The 21,351-nt window shown below is 35.8% G+C and overlaps 1 protein-coding gene across 5 annotated transcripts in view; it reads right to left on the bottom strand.

The window, feature by feature from the left end:
• Nucleotides 1–21,351, bottom strand: part of Mtdh (metadherin) — a 54,990-nt gene that overhangs the window by 19,027 nt on the left and 14,612 nt on the right. For 2 of the 5 annotated variants that reach the window (XM_034516252.2, XM_034516253.2), the window contains exons 2-6: nucleotides 20,575–20,673; nucleotides 8,663–8,747; nucleotides 7,806–7,982; nucleotides 6,306–6,371; nucleotides 4,717–4,953 (exon numbers count right to left, since the gene is read on the bottom strand). In XM_034516252.2, coding sequence (XP_034372143.1) covers nucleotides 4,717–4,953; nucleotides 6,306–6,371; nucleotides 7,806–7,982; nucleotides 8,663–8,747; nucleotides 20,575–20,673 — 664 coding nt within the window. Of the gene's footprint in view, nucleotides 1–1,588; nucleotides 1,679–4,716; nucleotides 4,954–6,305; nucleotides 6,372–7,805; nucleotides 7,983–8,662; nucleotides 8,748–20,574; nucleotides 20,674–21,351 lie in introns of all 5 variants that reach the window. The other 3 variants (XM_034516251.1, XM_076911251.1, XM_034516254.2) reach the window with 3 other exon arrangements.

The raw sequence follows: 21,351 nt of genomic DNA, 5'->3' as shown, positions 1-21,351 counted from the left end.
ACTTTTTACGGAAAAATCTGAAAATTGTTTTGGGACATAAAAGTCCATGAAAGTAAGGTCAAAACCCATTATTACTCTATGGCTACAAATTAAATTTTAGAATGCAAATTAAAGCATTCTATCAGGTGCATAGAGACACACACATATACATGCTAGACCTTCTGAATCCAAATTTCATGTGTGTTAAGAGTCCTTAGGTGACTCTGATAGTCACTTGGATTCAGAGCCACTGAAACGAAAAACCTATTAAAAAATATAGGTTCCTTGTTAGTATAAATAAAATTAACAATCACTTCATTCCCTCATTGTCTTGGCTAATTTTTACATTTCCACTTAATTACCTAGATGAGATTGCTAGCATTTCACTAATAATTACTGTCTATCTAAGTATATACTCAAAATAGTAAAATTTAGCACATCACCCTACAAATGAGGTAATATTTAGCATATTAGCCTCTTGGGTTGCAGAAACATAACCTCATTACTTCAGTGGCTCCTACTGCTTTCCCTGAATGTATATGTTGTATAGTCATCAAATGAAGGAAACAATGAACTTGCTCTCTGGAAATGAAATACGGTCAATAAGACGAGAGGGTAGCAAACTGCATCTTGTAAGTCAATTCCAACCATGACTGGCCCATTAACCAAGAAGAATTTCATATTTTTAAGTGGTTGAAGAAAAGGTCAAATTAATTGTGTTTTGAAGTCAATATACTCATTTATCTTTGATCTCCGATTGCTTCCTTGTTATCATGGCAGAGCTGAGTTGATAATTGTGGCAGTGACAGAATGGCCCACCAAACCTAAACTATTTATTATTTGCTTTTACAGAGTCTGCTAGTACCCATTCTAGGCTACTGTTCCAGACAACATGAAATAACATCATTAATAAATAGAGGGCTTTGTAGTGTCTCCCTACTTATATAATATTTGATAAATATATGTAGCTTGTGTTGATTAATAAAAGACTTATCCATTTAAGTGATGCTGGATTGACAGTTTATAGTGTATATTCTGAATCAACAGGCTCTTAAAAGAGTTACTGTGTATATGTGTCCAAGAGAGGCTTATTTATAAATTCATAACAAGTAAAAGTGAATAGAAATATGCTAAATTCAACCAGAAGTTTGGTGGAATGTACTAGTAACAAGAGCATGTTCTAACCCAGCAGTTCTCAATCTGTAGGTTGTGACCCCTTTCACAGAGATCACCCAAGGCCATCAGAAAACACAGATTATGATTCATAACAGTTGTAAAATTACAGCTATATGAAGAAGCAATAAAAAAATTATGGTTGGGAGTCATCACCAACCGTATTAAAGGGTTGTAGCATTAGGAAGGTTAAGCACTACTGTCCTAACTAAAGGGAAGACCTTCTAGGAGTATTTATACTACTAAACGCTAGTGGTAGACCACAGACTTTGGCACATAAGGACTTAGATGTCCCCTACAATTTAAAGACCTTTGCTATTACATATATTAATTATATTGAGAGCAATATATGGTGCTAATTAATTTTCTAAATAACAAGTGCTAAAATTAAACAAAAATGTTTTGGTTAACTGAACGAAAGACTGTTTTCACATACCAGAGACAGCAGAGTTAAATGTGAGAGATGCAAAAGAAGCAGAGTTCTGTTGAGAGGCACTCATCCCCCTAGCCACACTAGACCAAGCAGCTGGCAAAATAAAGAACGTCACTTGCAACCTTCAATTTGCAAAGAACTTGAAAGATGTACAGATTTAAAACTATGATAGCAATATTTAAAGGTGATTATTTTTAAAAAATGAGAACCCGTAATATAGCAATAGCTGTTGTTTACTGAGTGTCTACTATGTGGATGGTTCTTTTATACACTGAGTTCTGACCCTTTCAGCAACCCTGCTAGGCCATTTAGAGTAGCAAGTGATTTGCTAATACTTAGAAAACTGCTTAGGTATAACTGTGTCAAGCCTATTCATTTCACTATATAATCATTTCTATCATAATTTAAGCAAGTACTTTACACTAGGCACCAAACTTGGTGCCTGACATTTATTACAATCAATTCTGACAATTACTTAAATATGAGGTCCATTCAAGCTATATAACTAAATGTATTTAAACTCCTGTTAGGTCTGTCTGAACTAGCCTATTCTCCTTTAACTATACCATCCTATCTTTTTAATATTTTCAAGCTATTTCTCTGAAAACAAAATGACACTTTGGTCAATAACAGGCTACATAAACATGTAGCCCTATGAGAGTTTCTGACCTAGTGACATTCTAGGTTCTTAGTGTGTATGTACATGCTATGATGCCTACACAATGACAAACCACACAGCATGCATTTTTTTAAGGTGGTTTGTTACTTGACATGACTGTATCCTAAGGAGCATATACACCTCCTCAATGACCCATCACAAACTTTCAATTTCAACAAAATTTTAAATCTAGCTAGGGAAGCCCATCTATTGCCTGCTTAATTTTATCTGTAACAATATTAACAAAATACTACTGAAATCCATGTTCTAGTAGCAAAACTATATAGCTTCTATAAGTAAACTAGAAATTTATTACAAGGTTAGTGTTCCACATTATTACATAAAACCTGATTTCTTTTACTAAATATGAGAGGGAGGATGCTTTTAGTATAGCAATTTTGTTCTTTCTGTTGAAAATGATGGTAGGAATTTAGAGGTTATCTGTGTAGACAGATCTTTTATTTCTAGAAAGTGTTTGACATTACAGGTGAGGAGAACAACCTGAAACAGATGAGTGAATGGGTCACAGTTTGCTTGCTAAGAGATTCGCTGTTTTAAAAGGATGGAAAGCTAATATAGCTAAGGAAGACATTGTGGGTTTTTTTGTTGTTGCTTTTTTGTTTTTCCTCACAAACTAAGAACTTCCTAGTATCCAATACTACCCAAATTAAGCTAAGTTATAAAAAATACCTGGCATAAGTGCAACAGAAAAAAAAACTGCATGTTCAAGTGTGGGTGGCATGGTGGGCTCACAATTGTATTTTCAACATTTAGCAGGCAGATTGAATTGTCCATGAGTTCCAAGCCAGCCTTGTAAACAGTTTTCTAGACTAGCTAGGGCTACATAGTGACTCTGACGAAATAAAAACAAAACCCCTGAAAAATAAAAGAAAAAATTATCTACTATTATGAGGAATTATAATTCAATTAAAAAAAAAAAAAAAAAAAAGAAGGCCGTTAGACATACGGCAAAGAACATGAATAGGTAACTGGTGAAAGATGTAGAAATGACCAATTAATTCATGGAAAAATACCTAACTGGATCAGTGATTTAAAAGTTAACCAAAATATTATGCATTTATACTTATCAAAACAGAAGACTAAAAAAAAAAAAAATAAAAGTTCAACCTTATTAAGTAAGAATATGATAGTCACTTACACTGAAGATGAAAGTATGAGAGTAAATGACAATATAATAAACATATCCATGTTTTCTTTAACCCAGGTTATACCCAAGAATCTATCCTAAAAAATACACTGATGTAACATTACCTAAAACAGTTATTAAAAAGTCAGCCACAGAATACAGAAATAGATAAGTAAATATATTTAAATAATATAGCACACATTGTCATTAAGTAAACATGCTTATAAGAACAAATAAAACCTTTCTTATCAATTTGGGGATGGAAAAAAGAAACATAAAAATGCATACTCAACTTAGTTTATTGTAAAAACCAAAAATTATACACAGTAGAGAAAGCAAAAGAAATAAAAAAACTGATTGCAACTGTCACTGGGTGGTGTGATAATATGTTTCCCTTATTTATTTGCAATTTTCCATATTTAATAAAGATTTCTTTCTCTACAATGTCTAAGTATGTGTTGCTTAAAAGACCAATGCCTTTCAGTAGAAACAAGCAAGCTGCCCAACTACTAATTTTTACCATTAAAATCCAGAGAAAAATAATTATAATAGGCATTTACAGACTCTAAAATGGATGCTATAAACTTCTCTAGTACTTTTATTTACCATTTTTATTTAGACTCAAACTTCTAAAATCTATCATGTCTACTTATACATTACATTTATGACATCACTAAGAATATACAATTACAGGCTGGAGAGATTGCTCGGTGGTTAAGAGCACACTGACTGCTCTTTTAGACATCCTGAGTTCAATTCCCAGCAACCACATGGTGACTCACCAGCATCACCCTCTTCTGGTGTGTCTGAAGACAGGTACAATGTACACACACACACACACCTACCTACCTACCTACCTATCTATCTATCTATCTATCTATCTATCTATCTATCTATCTATCTATATCTAGCCCACACAATTTATCAGTTAGCCACACTGATGAGCAAATGTGATAAGAGAATGTGAAAGCACTACACAAAAATGATGTTAGTCATGTTAGTTGCTCTATTCTGTGCAAAGGATCTGAGAAAGTTAATTATCACTATTACTTCTGCATGGCAGGACTAGTATTTCTTTGTCTGTCTCTCTCTGTCACTCTATTTTTTCTAAACAGTATCTCGTGTAGCCCAAGCTATTCTCTAACTCATTACACCACTGAAGATAATTTCCTGATCCTCCAGCCTGGGGCTGCAGGAATGCACTAACATGCCCAGTTTAGGAATATTTATATTAATGGCTTGGTTTCCTTCACAATTCCTGAAAAATTCAAGCTGTATCAGATTACCAATTTTAGATGAATTTAATTTTTTTCTAAAAGTTCTTACCAATGCCAGAAAATATTGAGCGATCACTCCAATTCCTTCCCCAGTCTTTCCCATTTGCATTAGTATCACCAGTGTCTTGAGTCCAAGCAGATGCCTCTGTTTTCCTCTTGCCTGCAGAAGCAGGTGGGACAGAGTTCCACTTCTCCTCACCTGCACTCAACGGTGAGGAGAGTTTTACAGACTTTTCACTCCAGCTTCCTCCATTGACAGTAAGATTTTCATTCAACCCTGAAGAAACTTAAAGAAAAGAAAGTAAAAATTAAAAACAGATATATTATCTCTTGTTAAAAATGGGGTATTTTCACATCTCTATGATAGCTCAGCTTATCAGTACATAGTACTGTTTCCTTCCCTCTTAGTGTCCTTTAAGTAGCCTGAGTATAAAAGGTAAGCTATGCAGTTCTGACATGATTTTAAAGATGGTCTCACTAGCTTACATTAGTCTCATGGTTCTCCTACTCTGCCTCGATATGCTGGGATTACAAGCATGCACCACAATGCCTGGCTAACAGATTTCTTAATTTAAAAGTCAACAGAAAGTTTAAAATGTAACATGCATACTAGTGATGTTCTCAATGGCAAAATGACAAACTGAAAACATATCTAGTATACACTGAATACTCACCCACTATGAAAATGAAGACTTCTTAGTTACATGATCTTTCTTTAGATATACTTTTATTACATATAATGACTGCACATTAGAACCAAATGAGAAATTTAAATAAACTCTATGGCATCAGCCAAGAACAAATGAATGTTAGGACCTCAAGGACAGAGTCCAGGACTCAGGTATGTGTGTGTGTGTGGGGGGGGGGGGGGGGGGGGGGGGAGGGAGGGCAGAGGCAAGGGGGGAGGGGAGAAGCAAGGAGGGGGAGGGGAGAGGGAGGGGGAGAGCAAGAGCGAGAGCGAGAGCGAGAGCGAGAGCGAGAGCGAGAGAGAGAGAGAGAGAGAGAGAGAACTCGAGCGCGCACACACTTCTTAGATTGAGACATGAGGCATGAGGGCATAGAGCAAGCAATGGTGTTAAGAACAAGGATGAAACGAGAAGGTGCTTTACTTTTTCTGTAACACTTTTGCTTTTAGGCTGGTATACTGCTTTCCCTGCAGCGATGAGGAATGAGTGAATTTGGTTAATTTTGTTTGTGAAGCACCCAATAACCTTAAACTATATTCATTTATTATAACATATTTGATACCATCAAGGAAGCAGTTAAAATTTATAAGAACTATATTTTCTTAAGATATAGAGTAAAGTATTTTATCCCAAACATGCCCACATTACATTCTTGCCCAACAAAGATCCTTCTCTCTTGGCTTAAATGATGCAAGAAGCAAAATTATGCATAAATTATTACTGAACACTTTTATGCATGTGAGGAGGAGCTACAACACACCAACCCCCAGTGTGAATGATCTTCCTTTCCCACTTTTCAAATTCTCTGAACTATGATCATATTAATTTAGAAATTAAAAATAACTTTAATCCCTTTTCTTTCTTTTAACATCATTCATGTAAGGAAAGATATATGTATCCAAATTTCTATTTTGATGGGCCTTCAGGTTAAGTGTCATGTAATTTCTCTCACCCTGAAGTGTAGAATCTCCTTTTCCAGACTTAAAGTTGCTAACTTGAACATTTAGATGAGAATCACCTGGGTTGAAATAGAAATAAAATTTATTTAATTCTAAACAGGCCACTATGCACATTAAATCAGGCGGAATATACAATTGTGATCTATAATAAATTGCTCCTTCAAGTGCCAGTTTTGACATTGGAAAAAGTGATTTTACAACGTATTTTGCATGTCCACAGGGAACTCAGTCTTTAGTTACCACATTTTTAGTCAATTAAAATGCCAAATCTTAGAAAACTGCCCAAATATAAGTGGGGACCTTTATTCTGTAATACTTCTGAATTCTGAAGGTTCTTTTAGGTAGGAACTGAAAAATTGAGCTCTGAAATTGGATTCAACTTTGCCTCATTTAACATGAACTGCCTTTTCAATAATCCCAGAAGCAAGCACACCAATTTAAGAAAACCGTTGCCACATTTGGGATTATAACATAGGAAATATGGTTAAAAAGTGAGAATATATGTTTTAACATAAAAATTCCAACTTTCTGGCACAAAACAAGCATAATTATCACAATGTTCAAAAAGTAAACCAAACGAACTCAAATCCCATGAAACACAAGGTGCAAGCAAGGAAGGCATGCCCAAATCAGTAAGAGTCACCAGCAAAAATACTCAAAGCACTGATAATAAATATATGACAGCAGAATGAATAAGGAAAGCTCATTACTGTACAACGGCAACAATTTCAGTAAGTTAGCAGGCAAAAAAACCCAAAAACAAACAAACAAAAAAAAACCCAAAAAAATCCCCCCCAAAACAATAACAAACCAAAAAACACAACAACAACAACAAAAACAAGGTTAAGAAGGTGATCTGCTAACAACTGAGGGATAGAAAAAAAAAAAAAAAAAAAAAAAAGGGAGGTCACCAACAAAAGACAAAGTAAATAAACTAGTGCTCCCATGAAGTAGCTACTAATGTTGGATTGCTTACACATCTGAGTACTTGGTAGGAAGGACATATTGGCTCAATCATCTTAGATATTCTGGTTTAGCTTTACTAATACCTACAGATTTGCCAGAAACAAAACAAAAAACTGGGGTGGATAGACAGAACCTGCACTAACCAGAACATGCTTGTTTCATCTTGGAATGAAAGTGCCCAACATGCAGAATGGTGATAAATATTCCATTTAATCAATGTCTTATCCACTGTAAGAAATGAAGATGTAAGAGGATTGGGGCAAAGCAACACACATAAGGAAAAGAAGCAACAACATTCTCTAATGTGACTCAAGGCAGAAAGGCAAATTTTAATTTAATAAGCCATTCATTAGGCAATATTAACAACACTGCTGTTATGAGGTAAACCAGGATGTGGTTCACAATACTCTCATGAAGAAGGGTATATCAGCACAAAGTTAGCAGATCAAAAAGATTGTGACATATTCTGTACATCTGACTTAAAGGAGTTTGATTTGATGTACCACTCTTATGTTCCACTAATATACCTTTATTCTTCTTGGAACCAACAGGAAATGATGCAGTTGTAAGTTGCTCGTTGGTAACTGTGATGATATTTTCTATCCCAGGGATAGTTGAATCCAATGAACCAGAATCAGTCAGCACTTTATCACGTTTACGCTGTTGTCGTTTCTCTCTGTGACTAATTTTAGTTTCCCAGGCTCCTGATATAGCCCGAGAAAAAAGATGTTATTCAGTAAGGGGAAGACAAAAAAGTTGTACGTTTGAAGGAAAAAAAAATGGGTGGGACAGATATAATAAATTTAGATATTAAGCTAAAAACCAAGAGTGCTGATTATATTAATTTACCCTAGGAATTTATTCTAATCTCATGTTATTTTAGGCAAAAACTATTTTTACTCTACTTTTGTTTTTAACAAAATGTGTCAACTATGGTTTAGAAAAAGTGACAGAAAAAAATTGTCTCTTATCTTTTTATCCTGTTGGGTAGAAGTGACTACCTGCTCTTGATACAAGAGTTTAGGGTGTGATAATAAATGGCTTATTCAAGAATTTTGCACACAGCCTTTTAGGAATGGTATAGTTAAGAAAAAAATGGGAAACTCCAAACCATATTTTTAGGAAACAAAGACAAGATGAATGGCCTCTCAATTGCTCACAATATTGAGCAAACATAAATTTAAAGGATAAGTAAGCACTATTAGATGCTTAAATGATTTAGATAACCAAAGTGTTTTGTAACGTCACAGATCTTTATGATAAAATTTATGGCAATTAAAAAGAGCTACATACAAGATTAAGTGAAACAAATGCAGCTTTTATACCACACACCTCAGTTTAAAAAATTAAATATTTTCTATAGGCCTTTCCCTTGCTCAAATACCTTCATCAACTTCCTTTCCATCATGGCGTGAACTGTTTTGCACTGCTTTAGCATCTGACTTTGATTTCTTCTTATTTTTCTTTAACTGAAATAGTAAAATAGAATATTACTTATTATTTTATTATGTTGTTGAAAAGGTAGGAGCCAGTAAAATACATAATGAAATGTATGAAACTGACAACTAAGATATTTCAGTTTGATTAAAAAAAAAAAACCCCAGCATATTAAGTGGCAATGATGTTATAATTGAGTGGTTACTTTATGCTAATTACAGTAATTTTCTAGCTTATTCTTTAAAAATACAGAAGGTATCACTCCATTTTAGGTATGAGAAAACAAAGGTAGAACAGGCTCTACTGTGTCACATTAAATTTAATAAGTAAAGTTAAAATTCAAGGTTTGCTTGGCTCCAAAACCACACTATGCTCTTATACATAATGTGTCCTACATCATAGTAGAAATATAATACTGAAATATGCTGCTCTAGGAGCAATGAAATTAAAATCCACCATCATCTTCAGAAGGAAAATTATGTACCAAATAGTGGTTTGATTGCACACGGTATATTGCTGATAAACCCTATACACTACTAATCAATGAATCAATTGTATAAAAAGGAGAGTATTTGGTCAGTTTCAAAGCAACATGGAAAAAAACCCCTCAGATTGCATATGCTCAACACTTCAATAAAGATAAAAATACCAACACAAGACAGGTAAATTCTGGAACAGTCTCCCAACTCCTTACTGCTAATTTTATATTCTCCTTTCAAAAGTGTGCCAAAAACTCCACATGGTTTCTGTATTTAGATAGGTGTCTCCAGAACAGAAGTAACATTAACAATATAGTAGGGTTTTGGTGCTGTTGTTTTACTGAGATAAACTCTCCTTTACCCTAGGCTCAGCTCAAATTCCTAAGCCTCCTGCCTCTTCCTCTGGAGTGTTAGAACTATAGTATTGACACACTTGGATTATAGGTGTACACCACCGCACCCAGCCTTAAACATCTGGTTATATATACATATATTGTAGTCACTACTCATTTAGGTATTACTGAGATTAGCTATTCACTCATTACTGTATACCATCTTTAAGTTACAGGTTACATTTTAATTACAAGATATTTATAATATGAATAAACAGTAGAACAGTTTGAATGAACTGGATAGACGGTATCAAGGTGCTTTTCCTATCTATGAGAAACTTGCCAATAGATTCAGCCTTATTCACTTGTGAGTTTCCCATCTATGGTTTCAACTACCTTCATATTGGAAATACATGGAATAAAATGCTCCTGTAAACAAGGACAGACTCGTTGGGCAAGCATTCCCTGAACAATACAGTATGAAAACTATTTATATAGCACACATTATTAAGTACTATAAATAATTTAGACACCACTAAAAGTATGGGAGGATATATGTGATAGATATTATAAACATGGTAACATTTTATAATTTAAGGGATTTAAGCACCTAAAAAATACTGGTATCTCCATGGAGTTCAGGTGCCAATACAACAGAGATTGAAGGACAACTGTATTCTTAAATGGTATGAATTTTGAAATGTAGTAAAAGCTGTTTTTGACATGATAATCTATTTTTAAAAATTACTTTTTTATATATCTTGTTTTGTTCTCTTCATAATTTATCTGCATTTGGCTTTAAAAAACATTTTTATTATTATGTATTATGTTTAGCATACTGCTTTATTATATTTACCAGGTTGTTCACATCTACTTTTTAAAAGAATCCAACTTTTAAAAGAATTCAGTGGCTTTCATATATTCAAAGTACTTGTAAAACTACCATTATCATTTTCTTTAGCCCTACATAGAAACCTTGACTCCATTAGTAGCCACTCCTTGGCTCACTTTCTTCACTGAACTACTTATCTGTCTTTGCCATTATGATTCAAAAGAAAAGCTAACACACTGAATAGCTGTTATAGTCTAGAGCAGGAACAACAAATTTAGACTATTAAAGACTAGAAAAATCAGTGTTTTAGGTTTTAAAGGCCAGATGGCTTTGTGACAACCATATCTCTAGTATTAACTCAGGCTTACACAACATAAAAATGAACTGATGACTGTTCTGATAAAACTTTCTTTATTCATGAGAAAAAAAAAAAAACAGGATAGATTTGGGAGCCAAAGTTTGCTGTTTTCAGTTTAGAAAAGAGCTGCCTAGCAGAAATATAATGTAAGCTATATAGGTAAATTAACATTTATAACAAACATAATTTATAAAGCTAAACACACAATACAATATATGCAAAATAATGTCACCCAATGAGTAATCTATTATTAAAAATGTAAAGAGGGTAATCTGTATCTTTAATATCTGGCTGGAGTAATCACGGCTAGTCTTGTCTGAAACACAGTGTATACAGTATACCTAATCTCAATTCAGATTACATGTATTTTTGAGTATTCAATATCCACACGTGGATAGTGGTTGCTATAATCAATAGTATATATATCTCCCCAGAAACTAAAGTAAGTACCCCTCCTTTACAGATAAGGAATTTGAGGTTATAGGAACTGTTTACAATCATGGATTATTAAGTGTGAAACTAGGCATAAAGTCCAGTTCTAAAGCCAGACTTACAAATACCCTGTTAGTTTAACTGATTGCCAAAGCACATTTAATATTAGTTAAATATAAAATGATTTATGTAGTATAAGAATCAAGGTGGGGGTGAGCTAAAAAGCTTGCTTTCTGCTGCCTTGCTTGCAAATACTAGAAGGTGCTACATAGGCTGCTGGGGAAGAACTGCCATCAGTGGTCTGACTCAGCTGTGGATCCTGCATACTGTTCTCATCTGCTCTCATCCAGACAAGAGGTGCTCAGAGGTGCAATAGTGGAACAACTGGTATGGAAGTAACCAGTCACTTTGACTGGATCTGAGGTCTGCTCCACAGGAGGGAATTCACATTTAGTACTGTAAACATTAAAAAGGGAGTGGTGAGGATGAGGCCATGTATGCTTTAGTGAGGAAGCGACTACGGTTCTGTTAAAGAAGCATGATGTAACTCTCAACGTGCTTTTTAAATGTGTGTTAACACCAGCAGATCAGTGCTGCTGTCAGTTTTGGTAGAGAAGCTTCTTTTTCAATAGACAGTGGTTATTTCAGAGACTCCTAATTGTTTAAAATACTGAAAATAAATGACTGAAATGCTCAGCCCTAAATGGGACATCTGTGTCACTCCTTTGGGGGCTTAAAGAGCACCTCGGGAGAGGATTTTTAAAAAGGATACAAGAGCCAGAAGATGAGGCGGGGTGATGCTTTCTAGGCACGATATGACCATTACACTCTTTAGCCCCCAGTATCTGCACAAAGCCTGTGCAAGACGAGGCTTATCAATATTCCATCATAGAGTGAGGAAATGCTTACAAAGCCCTGTCCCTCTCAGAATTATAGTTCATGAGTTTTTGGGGGGTAGGGCATTTTCTTCAGTCATGTAACCACTGGATATCCACATTCCTATTAAAAATGCCCTATCTATGCCCCTCCGAGCTTAAATTGAGTGGTACACTTCCCCCAAGACAGAAAGTGAAAAATAAATAAATAAAGATAGATTATACTCACTCCAGTATGCTAAGATTCGTCAGTAAATACCACGTTGGACTAGACTTAAATGTGCTTTTAACTTTACCAGTATCTCTAAAAGTTTTTTTTTTTTTTTTTTTTTTTTTACCAAAAATGTACATTCAGATGAGACTGAATAATATACAAGTAAAACTTTAAGGTAAACATGCAGTACACAGCTATTTCCCCCAGTTATCTTACTGACAAAGACTTCTCTTGTGTACAGAGGACATTCATGTTATATGAACATTTTGCCCCTGAACTGTATCTTTAGCCCTCACTCTGCAGCACAGGCAAGCCTTAAACTTGTGATTTTCTTGTCTTGGCCTCTCATGTGGCTGGGACAAAAGGCCTGTGGCTCTAAGGTCTCATTTACTGTCTTATACTTTTAAGGAGCTCTACTGTAGCTAAGACCTCTCAGGGAGACCTTTGACACAATAGTTTAGCTTTCTAAACTATTATCCCAATAATATTTTGTTGTCATGTTCCACCATGAAATCAGGTAGATTATTAAATCTTGTCCAAACAATGTTAACAGTAAAAATCCCAAATAATTTGATTTAAAAATATAAATGATCTGAATAGACATTTCTGAAAAAAGACCTGGCCAATAAGTAGATGAAGTAATGAGCAACACCTCAATCATCAGGGAAATATAATTCAAAACTATAGTGAGATATTACTTTTCCTCAGTTAGAATGGCTCTTATCAATAAAACGAAACAAGGGCTACTGTGGGAAAACTCTGCTAATTAAGGTCAAAGTCTACCATTAATGAAATAGTCTTCTTTCTAGGGCTTGGGGGATTCCCTTCAGGGCTTCTCTTTCTCTGAAGAATTCTAAACTCACACCAGCCTCAACCTGAGGAATGTCACATAGCCTCAATTAGATTACAGGATCAATTTCCTTTCTTCCAATAAGAACCTGTTCAGTCAACACCTCAGATCCCTGAAAGGCTTCTCCATTCTAATGAAGCAGTCCAAGTACCCTAAGCCCAATGACATTTGCCCATCAGTCCCCCAAAACTTTATAAGCATTAAATCCCACTAAGTAAAGTTGATGTGCTTCCTGATAACTGGCGCTGGTGTGGTCATTTATGAATCAGCTGTCTATCCACGAGGGCAGGGAGACAGTTCAGTACATCTAAGTGCTTGTAATGCAAGCCCAAGATCTGATTTTTATCCAGAACCTGCAGAACCCATCTGATGTAAGTGGCTGGCATGCAACTGTAATCTCAGAACTACACTGAGGAATAAGGAAAAAATGGGAATACAGGGGCAGCAGAATCAAGAGAGACTCTGCTTCAGCCGGGCAGTGGTGACGCACGCCTTTAATCCCAGCACTTGGGATGCAGAGGCAGGCGGATTTCTGAGTTCGAGGCTAGCCTGGTCTACAGAATGAGTTCCAGGACACCCAGGGCTACACAGAGAAACCCTGTCTCGAACGAAAAACCAAAAAAAAAAAAAGAGAGAGAGAGAGAGAGAGAGAGAGAGAGAGAGAGAGAGAAAGAGAGAGAGACTCTGCTGAGAGAGAGAGAGAGAGACTCTGCTTCAACCAAGATATGACAGAATCAATTCTCAAATAATGTTTCTGACCTCCACACACATATTGTAGCACACACACATACAAAGAATCAACAAAACCAGGAGATGTTCTCTGAGAACATCAACAAGATAGATAAACCCTTAGTCAGACAGACTAACTAGAGGGCACAGAGACAGTACTGTAATAAAATCAGAACTGAAAATGGAGACATAACAACAGAAACTGAGAAAAATTCAAAAATATCATCAGATCCTACTATGAAAGCCTATACTCAACAAAACTGAAAAATCTGAGGAAAGAACAATTTTCTAGACAGATACCAGGTACCAAAGTTAAATCAGAAGCAGATAAACCATCTGAACAGTCTCCATAACCCCGAAAAAAATAATCAGCATTAAAATTCTCCCCACAAAAAAACAAAAAAAAAACAAAACCAAAAACAACCCCCCCCCCCAGGACCAGATGGTTTTAGTGCAGAATTCTATCAGAACTTCAAGACCTAATACCAATTCTCTTCAAACTATTCCACAAAACAGAAACAGAAGGAACACTACCCAATTCGTTCTATCAAGCCACAATTACACTCATACCTAAACCATACAAAGGCCCATCAAAGAAAGAGATCTTCAAACCAATCTCCCTTATGAATATCGATGCAAAAATACTCAATAAAATTCTTGCAAACCGAATCCAAGAACACATCAAAACAATCATCCATTATGATCAAGTAGGCTTTATCCCAGGAATGCAGGGATGGTTCAGTATACAGAAATCCATCAACTTAATCCTCTATATAAACAAACTCAAAGAAAAAAAAACACATGATCTCATTAGATGCTGAGAAAGCATTTGACAAAATTCAACACCTCTTCATGTTAAAAGACTTGGAAAGATCAGGAATTCAAGGCCCATACCTAAGCATAGTAAAAGCAATATACAGCAAACCAGCAGCCAACATTAAACTAAATGGAGAGAAACTTGAAGTGATTCCATAAAATCAGGAACTAGACGAGGCTGCCCACTCTCTCCCTACCTATTCAGTATAGTACTGGGTGTCCTAGCCAGAGCAATTAGATAACAAAAGAAAGTCAAAGGGATGCAAATAGGAAAGGAAGAAGTCAAAATATCACTATTTACAGATTCCACCGGAGACCTCCTAAATCTGATAAACAACTTCAGCAAAGTGGCCGAAATTCTCAAACCTCTTGGTCAGAGAATACCTTTAGACCCTAAGGTTTATTTAGTTATGCTAATGTATTTCAAAATAATCACATCTATCTATATAACTATATGTACATAGTGGTATTTTTCACAACAAATGACAATGTGAGAACATCATTATATAGCTTTCAAGCATCTTTAATGTTTATTTGAATAACTAATTTAACTATCTACTTCTGTGTCCAACTTATGGCAATAACTTGTTTTGATTGTGGAACATGAAGAAAATCCAGAGATGTTCACAATGTGTGAATACGTTTTATTTTGTGGTGTTAGGGCTTTAACCCAGGGTACTGTGCATGGTAGGCAAATGATCTATAACTGAGCTATATCCCTGGCTCACACAAAGATCTATCCAATGGAGAAGGGAGGAAAGGTTTTTTTTTTCCTCTTCAGATAATCTGAGCATTTTCCCTTAGTATTACACCAGATTAATGTTTCCAGGGAAGAAAAAAAGGAAACATGAGTAATTACTAAAAGGCATGGGATTTCTTTTGGGAATGAGGAAATTAATATAATTTGATTGTGGTTGTATGTAATTTTGGGGGGTGGGGGGAGACACAGATTCTCACCATGCAACTCTAGCTGTCCTGGAACTCACAGAAATACACCTGCTTCTGCCTCCTGAGATTAAAGGTGTGCACCACCAGGCTGTGGTGCTTTAAATATGTTTGGCCCAGGGAGTGGCACTATTAGGTGGTGTGGCCCTGCTGGAGTGGGTGTGAAAGAAGTATGTTACTGTGGCTTTGAGACCCTCCTCTTAGGTGCTTGAAAGAGAACAAGATGTAGAACTTTCTGCTCCTCCAGTGCCATGCCTGCCTGGATGCTGCCATGCTTCCTACCATGATGATAATAAACTGAACCTCAGAAAACCTGTAAGCCAGCCCCAATTAAATGCTGTCCTTTATAAGAGTTGCCTTGGTAATGATGTCTCTTTACAGTAATAAAAACCCTAACTAAGACACATACCCAATTCAGTAAATTTTTTATTTTAAAATAAAACTCCTTGAAGAAAGAGAGAGAGAGAGAAAGAAAGAAAGAGAGAGAGAGAGAGAGAGAGAGAGAGAGAGAGAGAGAGAGAGAGAGAAGGGGAGAAAGAAAAGAAAAGTCAATGTGGCAGGACCTGAGGAAGGTTAAGAAGTTGAGATCAGGCTAGTAAACAGGCAGATATTTTAGGTCAAGTTCAAAACTGTGGAGTGTGGGGGCTGGAAAGATGGCTTACTGGTTAAGAGGCATATATCCAAGTTGGTTCTCAGCACCCATGTTGGCAACTCAGAACTGTATGTATCAGGTCTTCGATGGCCCCCTGGCCCCAACCTTCTCATGTACCTAAATGCATGTAAACTTATATAGGTATACGTTTAAATAAACAAACAAATCTTAATAGAAAAAAAACCCTATGAAATGTCTTCTAGGACCACTGAGAAAACATGGAAGGATTTTTAGCAAATAAATTATCTGTAACTAAAGTTTCAGAAGATCCAGCACCCTCTTCTAGATTCCACGTGCACTACACACACATGTGTTTGCACACAAACACAGAGAGGCAAAACACCCAAACATATAAAACTTTAAAACCTTTTTCATACTCTACCATATTAAAATTAACTTTGAATGAATATTTAATAGTTTTTGTTGTTTTGTTGTAAAAGATAGGGTGTACTATGTAGCCCTCGCTGGCCTTGAACACAGATCTGTCTGCTCTACAGTACAGAGATGAAAGGTTCACACTACCATTCCTACGTTATATATGACTCCGTAGTATAAAGGTATTGATCAACTACAAAATACTGGTTCACTAGCTTACATGAACGTCATGAAATGTTAAGATATTCCACTGTAAATTTCTTTTTCTTTTTTGAGACAGGCTACTTTTGAGACAGGATCTCATGTAGCCTAAGCTGGCCTCAAACTGAGCTAGTACTCAGCTTGGTTGAAACTACCCTTGAATTTCTGATCCTCCTGCTTCCACCTCCCAAATTCTGGGATGAAAACCACGTCCCACCATTCCAGGCTTTAAAAAAAAAATCTTATTTATAATATCAAAAGTGATATCAGGAATTAAGTATTAGAAGTTGTTAAAGTCATGAGAATAAATCTAAACCTTCCAAATTCCTAATTTTCATTTAACAAGTCCTTTTATCATTTGCAGTAAACACTATCTTGTTTTCCTTGTTGTGATGGAAAAATTTTGTTTATTCTTGAGAAAATGCCTAAAGATAGATACCCATGTCTGAAAAGCCAATCATTATTTCTAAGAAAAACAGAACATGAGGTAAGTTGCTAGTTCATCTTATAATTCACTGTACAAGTTTCTCCTTAAACAACTGCTTCAGTATGAAAGTATACCTTTATATAGACAGTCACACTTCACCACGCAGAATAGTTAAAAATCATGTACTTTAAGATAGCTTGTCAGGTAAAAGTGCTTGCTTCCAAGTCTGACAACCCAAGTTCATCATCAACTTCTAGAACTCACAAGCCAGAATGAGAGAAACAATTCCTCTTTGCAAATTATCCTGACTGCATGTGTGCCCATATACGTATACACACAAAATAAATGTGGTAACAAATACAGATTAAGAATTAAAATTAACAATCTTTTTTACTGCATCCTTAATAAAGCACTCTTACGTGAAACTAGCAAACTTTCCTCTTCCGAAATGCAGCAGACAGCAGTAAGGACAAAGAACAGCTATAACAGTTCACTGCTGCTGACTCCAGTCATGGTAAACAGTCAGTCACTTCCTTTTCTCTTCCTCCAGTTAATTTGTGTATTTGCTTTAAATGCCGATATAAGCCCGCCTCCTTTTAGTACCTCACCCAGCACCTCCTCTCCCACCCCCTCCCCTTCTCCTCTGAAAAGGAAGAGGACTCCAGGCACATGCAGAAGAGGCACATCCTCTCCCACTGAGGATAGACAAGGCAGCCTAGTGGGGGTAACAGGATCTCCAGGAAGAAAACAGAGTCAGAGACAACCCCCACTCCAGTTGTTGAGGAACCACATGAAGACCAGGCTGCACATCTGTTACATATGTGCAGGAGCCAGTAATTTCTCCCACTGCTTTGGCACCATCAGTGCAAGTATCAACATAGTAAAAAAAGCAAATCGTTTTAATTACTATGCAAATAGTTTTGTTTTCAGGGATTCAACCAAAGGGTCCTTAGGGCTTCTTTCTCAGAGATTCAATGACCAAATTTTGAGAACTGCTGTCTTAAATTAATTGAAGAAATATTATTACCAGCTATGTGGTCTTGTGTAGTTAGCTACTTACATGTTTAGCTATTCAAGAGAAGTAAAACACCCCCTCAGTGCTGGTTATCAGGATGGAGCGATGTGAAAATATTTCACTCACTGAATGTGGTTACTTCTTATAATGAATGATATTAGGAGTGATATTAGGATTTCAGTGCATATCAAGACTTTATCTTTTAATAATCTACTAGTAGCCAACCTTTATACATTTTTGCTTAAGACTGGTTTTCTAATTAGCAATTTTCACATTTCCCCCCTTTAATTCAGACCTTTATAATCCTAGATGTGAAATGGATTCATAAATATTGCTGACAGATAAATTTGCCTAAAGCTTTATGTATACGTAAATTAAAAAGAAAAAATCATATACCCCTCCAACTTGACCTCTCAAGCATCTTTATGGCTTTTTCCCTCAGTGTGAATAACATCCATGTTCATTTGATTCTCTCCCTCCAAAACTGGCTTCCCTTTCCAGTTACTGAGAAACCATCCATCTGTAATTAACTCAGTATTCTCTCTTTTTTCCTTTCCTTTCTTTTTGAGACAGAGTCTCATTATGTAGCCCTGGCTGACCTAGAACTCACTATGTATACCAGGGTGGCCTTGAACTTACAGAGATTCATTGCTTCTTCCTCCAGAAGCTGGACTAAAGGTATGCACCATCATCCCCAGCAAATCAATCTTTTCTGGCAATGCAAACAGGATTTCCTTTTTCCTTTCTCCATTGAATACCTGGCACCAAATAGCTTATTTTATTACACAACTTGTCTATTTGTCTTCCCAGATAGTTTGTTTGCTTTTCCTTACCTAGACTACAATATTTCTGAGGGTAAAAATATAGCTAGGCGGTGGTAGCACACACCGTTAAAACTAGCACTTAGGAGGCAAAGGCAGGTGGATTTTTGAGTTCAAGCCCAACCGAGTCTACAGATCAAGCTTCAGGACAGCCAGGGCTAGGCAAAAAAAAAAAAAAAAAAAAAAAAAAAAAAAAAACCCAAACCGACAAACAGGCAAACATAAAAAACTATTATTATTATTATTTCACTATCCCTTCAGTAATTATGTAGCACAGTGCCTGACTAATAGCCCTATATGATCTTTACTAGAAACTAGTTAATAATCAGGCACTGATTGCTTCCATATCAAAACAAAGACCTAGAAAACAACTACATATGGTGGCATGCACTTGTAATCCCAGCATTATGAAGGTGAAGGCAGGAGAATCATAAGTTTGAAGCTAGTCTGGGCTCTAAAAACAGACACTAAAAAATAAATAAATAAAGCCAACCTAGAAAGATATGGCAGTTTAATCTGATTTACACCAATAAGCTCACTCTAGCTCTCCATATAAAATATATGGGTGTGTATTTTTTTTCCTTTCTAGACTAAGTATTATTCTGTAGACTTAAACAACAAAAAAGACAACCAGTATTATAACTTGAGATATAATTACTCTTTGTATAAAAATCAAGCTCCATAGGGCTGAAGACAGCTCAGTGGTTCAGAGCAATTGTTACTTTTCCGGAGGACCCAAGTTCAGTACGAATGACCACAATAAGCAGCTAACAACTCTCCAGCTTCTGGGGGATTCACAGCCCTCTCCTGATCTCCACAAGAATGTACATACACACACTCCCACATGCACATGAGCACACACACACACACATACAGAAGCACTTGTGGAAGCCAAAGGACAATTTCTCCTACTACAGTGATAAGTTCTGGAGGACTGAACTTAGGTCTTCAGGCTTGATGGCAAATGCCTTTACCTGCTGAATCATGTTGCAGCCCTTATACAAACCTAATAAATAGTTCTCTCAGCACAGAGTTATTTTGTTAAATAAAGTCAACTGTTTAATAGTTAGATAATTCAATTCCCCTAATAAGGGAAATCAGTATAAACAACACCACTGGACAATTTTGCTAAGCATTTTTTATATTAAAAAGTACATTATCATGAGTAACACAATTCTATTATGATAGAATCATGTTAAGATTTCTATCAGAAGTAATCTATAAAGCCAGAAACTCACTCAAACAAAAGATACTCAAGTCGTAAATTACTTTTGGCATAATGAAACATTTATTAACACCACTGTAATGTTTTTTTTTTTTTTTTTAAAAATGGTGACATAATCTTCTTTAAAAACAAAACTTTAAACTTTCCCCACCTATCCAGTATGATTACTTTAGATTTCTTAAACATGAGAGTACAACTGTATGTCACTCCCTTTGCACATGTGCTCCCAGGCTTGTACAGCTCTATGTCATTCCCTTTGCACATGTGCTCCCAGGCTTTACCTTTTCATTCTTCTTGTCTGCTTCTGGTGGCTGTTTTGCAGTTACACTTCGGGGAGTTCTAACAACTTCTTCGTGTACTTCAACAGTCCGTCCATTTGGCTGCATAGGTAACAAGAAAACACTGTAATATCAAACTGACTGACAGATAAAACTAAAGATTATAACTGGGAAATAACACATACAACAATGAAATTCTTCCCTGAACCAAATTAACAGGGTTGCTTTTATATGTCCGTATCATCTAAACCTCATATAATGAGTATTTTGAGGTGTGTGTATAAATTTATTGTTTTTAAGCATTTACTTTTATTGTATGAATGTTTTGTCTTACATGTATGTCTATTGGCCATGTGTCCATGTAGAGGTCAGAAGAAGGCATTAAATCCACTGTAACAGACATTATAAATGACTGTGAACCCCTTTGTGGGTGCTGGGAACTGAACTTGGGTCCTCTGGAAAAAGAGCCCTCTCTAGCATCCCCCCTATAATAAACATATAAACAATTCTGCACTGCAATTTTTCTGTACACACAGTAGTTCCTCTAATGAAAAGAAAAATAAAAAGAAAAAAAAAAAGAAAAAAAACAGAGGTAGTTACAAGGGGCTCTGAAATGTATTTACACTGTGATCACCATTAGCTGGGTAATGTCAGAGCACCTAACCATCTCTAGATTTTATTTCTATACCTATGATAGTTTGGCACTATTCAAGAGTCAGTAACCTTTTTTTTTTTTTTAAGTTTTTTATTTGTTTGTTTAAATTATGTACACATGTGATT

Source organism: Arvicanthis niloticus, chromosome 13, assembly GCF_011762505.2.
Source record: "Arvicanthis niloticus isolate mArvNil1 chromosome 13, mArvNil1.pat.X, whole genome shotgun sequence".
Classification (NCBI taxonomy): Eukaryota; Metazoa; Chordata; class Mammalia; order Rodentia; family Muridae; genus Arvicanthis; species Arvicanthis niloticus.
Note: the sequence above shows the minus strand (reverse complement) of the source record. Positions and strands in the feature narration are given on the sequence as shown.